At 35.0% G+C, this 8,996-nt stretch overlaps 1 protein-coding gene across 1 annotated transcript; it reads right to left on the reverse strand.

The window, feature by feature from the left end:
* Window positions 1–3,775: 3,775 nt before the first annotated feature.
* On the reverse strand, window positions 3,776–6,628 carry LOC110937963 (UDP-URONIC ACID TRANSPORTER 1). The gene is made up of 4 exons (XM_022180429.2): window positions 6,048–6,628; window positions 5,698–5,801; window positions 5,092–5,320; window positions 3,776–4,314 (listed from the first exon to the last, which is right to left on the reverse strand). The coding sequence occupies exons 1-4, from the start codon at window positions 6,504–6,506 to the stop codon at window positions 4,162–4,164; spliced, it is 945 nt and encodes a 314-aa protein (XP_022036121.1). The 5' UTR covers window positions 6,507–6,628; the 3' UTR covers window positions 3,776–4,161.
* Between the last annotated feature and the right edge of the window lie 2,368 nt (window positions 6,629–8,996).

The raw sequence follows: 8,996 nt of genomic DNA on the forward strand, positions 1-8,996 counted from the left end.
TATTTATGTTCGTTTAAATTTTAATATATACTTGAATAGTTATATTTATATAAATATTAGGTTTTCTAATTACTTATATAAATATAACTAATTAGTATATCTATGAACCCGTATTTAGATGTGTTTTCGGATGAAATGTAATATATTTGACTTGTTTTTTTAATCATGTTAATTTATATTTATTCAAATATATTCAGTTAATTTTTTTTATGTTCGTTTGTGTTCGTTTATGTTCGTGAACTGTTCGTTTAGGCTTTAAACGAATGAACATAAACGAACACGAACATGCCTGATTTCTAAATAAACGAACACGAACAAAAAAGTGTGTTCGATTATATGTTCGTGTTCGTGTTCGTTTTCGGTTAAACTTAAATGAACGAACACGAACATGCCTATGTTCGTGTTCGTTCGGTTCGTTTACAGGCCTAGTCTCCCATATACTGTGGGCATCCATGATAGACTTCACTTTGACCGCCCATATCGGATAGATTGTTGCGGTCAAAATTGGATATTGGCAGGGGCGGACCCACATTGGTGCCACCGGGGTCCCCGGACCCCAATCTTTAAAAAAAAAATAGTAGATTCGGTACATTAATTTGTATATGGACCCCATAAATACAATTAGGTGGACACCATAGAAATAAAAAGAAAGCTTGTGTAGTGGTAAATCTCCCTCTTTTCTACCAAGAGGTCATGGGTTCAATCCTTGATAAGCCCATTTTTCTTATTTTTTTTAAAAATCTAGTTCAAACCTCACTTTAACTCGACCTGAACGAGGACCGACCCGAAAATGGACCCCATTGAAATAAAATCTTGGGTCCGCCACTGGATATTGGTATGTCATTGAACCAGCCTCTTTAACAGGTACCACCGTCATCGAACCGCCCATAGCAAGTTTAATACACACTTTTCATATTTGAGAATCACTTTTCATATTTGAGAGCAGCGCGACTTGCAACATTAAGAAGGGAGCTTGAAAGTTCGCGCATGAAGGATAGCGAAACGGTTGATGATTTCGTGGAAAGATTGACCGGCTTAACATCGAAGGTAAAAAGTCTCGGCTATGAGCTCGAAGAAGTCGAATTGGTGAAAAGATTGCTTGATTCAATGCCTCGGTCGTTTCAAGTTGTGGCGTCTATTGAGCAATGCTTCAGCTTACACTTTATGTTATTTGATGAAGTCGTTGGTAGGTTGAAAGCGTATGAGGAGTGCTTGAAAGGAACGGAGCAAACAGAGGACATCCAAGGTGGTTTGTTGTTGGCTAGTCATGAAAACCCGCACGGGTTTAAGCATTGTGGCGTTTGAAGCTCGAACCGAGATGACTTTGGGCGTGGCTGGGGAAAAGGCCGTGGGTCAATGAGGGGTCGAGATGGTAACGAGCTTTTCCGGGATAGAAGCCACCTGAAATGTTATAAATGTGGAGAATATGGTCACTATAACGAGTGTCTGAAAAATCAAGAGGCAAATCTGATAAGAGGAAGAACCAACATTGTTGTGGGTGGTATGGACGAACCAATTAAGGAGGTGATTGTTGGTTTAATTGGTATACTAGTTTGGCCGTATCTCAAGGAAATGTACGTTGGGTCGTGCACGTTTAGAAGAATGGGTTCGTAGGTTTGTACCGGTTCTTAGGAGCATCAAGGGTGTGTTCCCGAGTTAAAAATCTCTCCCCATCCCTCCCCTCCCCTCCATGTCTTTCCAAATTGGAAAGACTATTATCAGGTAAAAAAACCCCCATTTTCCCTCCCCTCCCCTCCCCTCCCCCTGTTAAGTGGATCTCTGGAACACAGCATAATATTTTCATTGGTTGTAGATGCATGCTTCCACATTTTCTCTTGTAAAGGCAATAAATAGTCTTTGAGTATATATAAAATATATGCTAAAACTTATGGGTGATCATAGAAAGAATGCTATTGAAACTGTTTATTCAATAACATCAAAACCCTTTCCGCTCTGCAAACAACAGCGTAAGAAAAAGACATAGATGTAGACCCTTCAAATACACCGTGAGAAGAAGACATACCTGCTGCATCCATGTACGTTCGTTCGTTTGGCAAAGAGAGTGCATGATGAGAGGTCCATTAGGGTTTCGAATCTATATAATATAACAAATGAGATGTATTTGGGCCACTTATGGCATGTTAATGTATTTCAAATATAGTCGTTGATTGGGTGTGGTTTGTGACAAGAGTATGGAGCGTTGATCATTATATATACAACAACAATTTAGGTAGGTATGATCTTAGGAACAGTGTACCTTTGCTAACTTGCGCTCCAACTATTTTTTTTGTAAGCAAATGCAAAACATACATGTTGGGCCATTTTTCTTGGTGTACTTGTGTTGGGCCTATGGTCCAAATCCTCTACTTTGTGAGACTGGCTACCCTGATTGAAAAAGAATCTGTTTTTTTTTTATTTGGGTTATTGAATTTAATAATATCAATTTTAAAAATTCACTCTAACGATCCTAATTTGTAAAAACTTGGCCTCCATTAATCCTTTTATAACTTATACGAATTTGGCCTCCTCAATAGATTTAAGTAGAGATGAGATTTTTTACCGAAATACCGGTACCGTACCGATGCCGTACCGATCATAAACGGTACCGGTATCGGTAATAGATTTTTCGAAATTCGGTATCGGTAAAAAGCGGTATCGGTACCGGTATTTTCGGTAAATACCGGTATTAATACCGAATTTAATTATGACTTTATGTATTTTCCTATTATCTTAGATCCTACTATGAAGTTTTATTTTCTTGAACATTGTTTTACAAAAACCAATATCAAATTTCTTTTGCTTGGTTATTTTTAATCAATTATGGTGATTTTTAGACATGTTGGAATTTGGATGTTAAAAGTCGAACCCATGTATGTTTACCTTTTGATTTTTTTGACTACTTAAATATGTTTACCTTTTGTTTACATTCCTCTATATATTACTGTAGTTCAGTTAATAATAGATGGATGAGTTGCACATGAATTTTTTTTAGGTAAAACAATGGATGACACCAAAGCGGTACAAATGTGGTAAAGTACCGAAATACCGGTACCGAATCTATAAATACGGTACGGTAATCAGTATCAACATTTCCTCAATTTCGGTAACGTTATTTACTGTACGGTACCGGTGTCGTACCGATCTCATCCCTAGATTTAAGTGCACCTGCAGCCTCTTTAATTGAATTAAGTGCACCTGCAAGTTGAAAAGGACCGAGAGGGGCCAAATTCTTACAAGTTGGGATCGTTGAAGGGAATTTTTAGAGTTGGGATTATTATCGGCCAACGGGTGAAACTTAGGATTATTAAAATCTAATAACCCTTTATTTTTTTTATTTTGGTCACCAAACAAACTAAACTTTTTTTGGTAGTCAGTTTTGGTCTCTTAAGGTTTTTTTACTTTCGTTTTTTTACATCCCTGTTTTAATACGTGTATATAAATTTGAGTTCGTCTACGTTTTACGTCAGTTAGTTACTTGGTGTTATAAATTTGTGTTTTTCTTTTACATTTTCCCCGGTTTTGGTCGTTGTTGGCTTGCTATTTGCCACGGTTCTACGCACCCCATCCCTGGTAACACGGTTTTACGCCCCCTCGCCCCGCAAAACGGGGCCATATAACTAGTTGTTAACGTTTGTTGGAACATGTGTTCTCGGAATTGAAACACTCTGTCATCAGTGCTACGGAGTTGATAGCAAAAAGGCATACCCTTACCGGCAGCAGGTTAACCATGTGTGCATGTTCTTCAATGGGGGCATATGTACTGAACAACACAAGCTTTTATATAAATTATCATCAATTCTACATTTATTAAAAGTGGAACCAAACAGTCTACGGTACGAAGCATAATACATTAATACAGTAGTACGTAACACATGAATACCAGGATCGTTCCAAGAACAGGAACAGGTGATATAATAATATCGACTTTGAAACAGTCAAATCTACTGCTAACAATTACATACCACAAATCGAATTCAAACAAACTTCTTCTCGAAAAACAGTCAGACGCTCATTACATAGACTGGAATCTGCGTGTAAAAACTCTCTTATATGCTCATAAACGCTCGTCAAATCTGATAATAATAATAATTAAAAAATATGCTTGCCTTCCTGCCATTTTTAATCACAGACCCACATGAAAAAGGTGACTAGCTGCAAATATCATTGGTATGAGTATCTCCTCTTGGCTTCTCCATAAGCGACCACCCCCATAACCGTCATCGAGTAACCAGCTATACCTACAACCGTGACTGGGTTTCTGAAAAGAAGTATTGAGATAACGACTGCTACCGCCCCTTTAGCATTCCCGAGTACCTGATCATTATTTACAAAGTTGATTTCCAAGAAAACGTGATTTTTTTGATATAAACTGTGAGCTTGTAAGCTATGCAGTTAATGCGGTAAAATATCGGTGGGATATCGGTAATTTTAATATAATGAAAAATTTACATATATAGCAATTTAACAATAATAATTCAGTGATATATCGGTTATATCGGTCAAATATCGTTGAGATATCGGTTATATCGGTAAAATATCGGTGAGATATCGGTTATATCGGTCAATATCGCCGATAATATCGGTACCGATATTCTGACGGATATTTGACACCGATATTTTATTAGGGGACCGATATGATCGATATAACCGATATCTCACCGATATATCACCGATATTAACTGCATAGCTTGTAAGTATTAGATCTGACTATAAAAGTCAAAGGCATATCTTGTCTAGGTATTATGAAAGTTTCAGGTTTTAACTTTTGAAAACTGACTTAAACAAGAATATAGATATAGAAGAACTAGTCAAAAGGGCAAGACGGGTCAGACGGGTCAAACGGGTCAAAAACCACTTAAATGGTCTATGAAATCTTACAAGTTACAACCTTCCAAATCACTTTATTAAATGCACAGATTATCGTTTTAGGAATATAGTTTTTGTAAATACATTAAATGTTCGATCAAACATATCCGACCCGTTTTGACCCGCGCTATGGAATAACCATTCTGACCAATTACCCAACATGCGTATTTTGCCACCACTAAATTACAAACAGTGCAAAAAGAAACAAAAAGGCGAGAGACGGACCTGGAGTGTCAATGCGCTAGTGTTCTTAGTCACCAAAAAGTTGGTCAAGTTGGCTGCATAAGCCATAGTTGAGTTAATCACAAGCAATACCCACATAAACCTATGCTCCAATGCTAGAGATACGGTAACATCTATCACGTCCGGCTCCATTATAAGCGCAGCCGGCAATAAAACAAGAATAGCAACCGGAGACATATATAGCAACAAATTCATAGAATTCAATTTTTCCCTACAAAGATATACATCAAATCAATCATAACAAAACACAAGTACGCAACTTCTTACGCCATTGTACACATAGGGGCTATTTGTTTAGCTCTTAATGGTTCCGACCTCTTACTGGTTCAGCACTTAATGGTTCAAACTGTTTGTTTCGCGAGCATATGTTTGAATGCTTCAGACATTTGCCTATGAATGGTTAAGCATTATACTGAGTCTGAATGGTTAAGACCTCTAATCTGAATTGGTCAGACATAGGCCTCTGAACGGTTAACCATTATACTGGCTCTTAATGGTTCAGACCTCTTACTGGTTCAACACTTAACCATTAAGAAGTTGCCAAACAGCCCCATAGTCAATGTATTACGCGAATGTAAAACAAATTACCCCTCGGATGAAAGCAGGATGCCTTGAAGAACCGACTTGAACGCCCTCGCAGCCGTCGCGCTTATACACATAATAAATCCATATAAATGAAAACTCGGCTCACCCTGCCACAAACAACTTATTAGTTTAACTCATTAACATCAAAATACCAAATTTCAACATTTAACAAACTGCAGATCAAGATCCATACTGAATTAAAAAAAAGATTGTTACTTTATAAACAAAAATTGAGCACAGATCAACACTAGATCAAATCAATCCAAACAACAACAATCATATAATAATATAATATTATAATATAAAAACTATAATAATTCAAAAAAAAAAAAAAAAGAGAAAAAGAAACTCACCCCACTAGCAATAACAACACCAGTAACAACAGGAACAAGAGCACAATAAGTAACCCAAGACTCCCTCTTCAAGGTCATCAAATAAGCAAACAAAGCAGTAAAAAACGGCGTCGTAGCACCCACAGCTTGATTAAAAGAAACCGGCAAATATCTCAAGGAAATATTCCCACCGACAACCGACCCACAAAACACAATGCTAAGAGTAGCAATCCTTAAAAACTGCGACCTAGATTTGATCTTCTGAAAGGGCACAACTTTGAGAAAAACTATAGAGACATAACTGAGGATCGCACAGGCTGACATGTGGCACATTGTGAGGAAAATTGGGAACTTAAACCCATAATTGGAGAGTAATAACTTGTTGAGAAGAAGAACGCCGATGTTTGATGAGTACCAGAGGATAATTAGCGACGATATGAAGAGTATTTGTGACGATGATGGTGATGAAGATGCTGACATTGTTTTTTTCTAGTGGATCTGAGGATGATGAAGATGGAGATGGGTTATTGTTGGGGTTGAAATTATTGTTATTTTAGTAAAAATATGATTTTTGTAGGGTTTTTTAGTGGGATGTTTGTGTTGGAATAATAAAATTATTAGGAGGTGTTTTATGTTGGAAGTGTCGCCTTTTTTATTTGTGGTGACTAACATCTCTTTAACTCGTTCGCCGCTCGTTTGGAAAATGTTTGAAATATATTTTGTTTGGTTTGGTTCAGTTTGCAAATGAGTCAGGCACGGGCAAAGGTCTGATCGGTTTAGTTTGGCTTGAATTAACCTTTATTAATTTATTATATATATAATTATACATGTACACATAAATTACATGTATATTCATTTTATACATATCAATCTATTAGATTTAGTTCACTGTATGCAAACACACAATTATATTTGGGGTAACTTTGTAGAATAGTAACCAAGTTTCAAAAGTGTCCCATTTAGGTCACTAAAGTTTAAAAAATGTTCCAATTAGGTCATTCAACATACATTCTTCATTAAAATTAAGGGTTTTTTCATCCATTTCGTAGATAACCGTGGTGATGTGGATTTTTATTTCTTTTTCTCTTTTATTTGATGTTAAAATCGAGTGATGACGTGGATTGTAACTTGTTTTTTTTTTAATTTTTAATGTAATTAAATGGTTTTTATTTTTAACTAGTATTAAGCTCCTGCGTTGCAGCGGTTGTCATAAAACTGTGTTAAGTAATAGCAATACTATACCATTGTCAACGACCACCAACACCGGAAAAGCTCGTAAAAACAAAATAAATAAAAACGGGGAAAAAAATAACGTCGAGCGAAAAGCAGATGTAAAATCTTTGAATCACGCACGCTAGTTGCTGAGAAATTAAACCGAAACATAAAACACAGAAAAAATAACTAAGTCTATCCAGAACCCGCGTGTTGGACGAACTTGCCAAACGCAGAAAAATAGATGTGACGGGACGGGCCAGTCAAACAAGAAAAAATATACGAAAAAATGGTGAACCCCACACGCACGCACGTTGCGGTGCGTTAACTCACAAAATTTAGGACGAAACGAAAAACTTGGGAAAGATGAAAAGTATGGTGGACCAAAATTGAAAATAAAAAAGAGTTTGGATTAAATTGCAAAAGTGCCAAAAGATGAAAAACTTTGGATTAAAAGTAAAAAAAAAAACAAAGGGTCTAATTGCAAAATTGAAGCTATTTAATAATTTTAAATAAAGATACGGATAAAAATAAGTGATATTTATATATTGGTTATTAATTAATATTAATATTAAAAAAATTATTAAACAAATATAAATAAAATTTATGAGGTTGAAGGAGAGAATGTCATGTGGCATTATTTGGAGTCTTTTATTATTTCACCTTTATAATCAAATTTAAATAAGCTTAAAAAAATGAAAAAAAAATGAATGTGTCGGTTATTAGGATGTTAAACAACCGCTATATTGAAGAAAAGAAGGTGTTCGTGTTAAAAAATATCAATATAATTGTGAAGTTACAACCAAATATAAATACCAATTATATATTCAAGATAAATAAGATCAGCAACAAAGTCATCTAAGGGAGGAGGAGGTATTGTCGTGTAAAATTGTTTAAAACAATTGTTAGAAATAGGATACGATATTATAATTTGATGTTACTTAATATATGCTTATGTTTAATTTTATTTTTAATGGATGTAAATATATAATTAGTTGATAATATAAGGGTATATGTAATACGATTAGAAAGTTATTTCTTTTTATTAATAATACTTGACTTGATACTTGATATTTGATAATTCCTATATGATTAGATTATGAAAAAAAGTTAATATTGCGTTTAAATCGGTAATATTAAATGGTATTATGTGTTAAAAATATATTGTATGGTTTAAAGCTTATCCATTATATTTATAAACATTTATTTTGAATATATTAAAAATTTAAATAAAAAGTATAAGATTGAAGAGGAGAATGCCATGTGTCATTATTTGGAGTCTTTTATTATAAGTTTGATAAATATACTTTCATATATTAAAATAATTCGACCCCCAGCATCTTATGCTCCATTTTTTTCTTGACACGTGGAAAAAAAAAAGACATGACACGATTTGAATGTTAAGTTATCTAATTGTGACAAAAACGACACCAGTGACCTAATTAGAACACTTTTAAAACTTGGTTACTATTATGTGAAATATTCCCATTATATTTATACATACTAGCCTAATCAAACCAATAAAAAATTTAACACTAAATTTAAAACTAAAACTCTAAGTCATGAAGCCACAATATTTGTCTTCTTTCTCTCATAAGTCATCACTCGTTAATCGTCAAATGTCTCTCACACTTACCATGCGGCACAATGTGACAATTGTTCTTTTTTCACTTGCCTCAACCTGAGCCTCATCCCCGGACAATCCAACCTCAATCTTAGTGCAATCCTTGGATACTTGGACCTTAGTTGTGACCCGAT

Source organism: Helianthus annuus, chromosome 4, assembly GCF_002127325.2.
Source record: "Helianthus annuus cultivar XRQ/B chromosome 4, HanXRQr2.0-SUNRISE, whole genome shotgun sequence".
Classification (NCBI taxonomy): domain Eukaryota; kingdom Viridiplantae; phylum Streptophyta; class Magnoliopsida; order Asterales; family Asteraceae; genus Helianthus; species Helianthus annuus.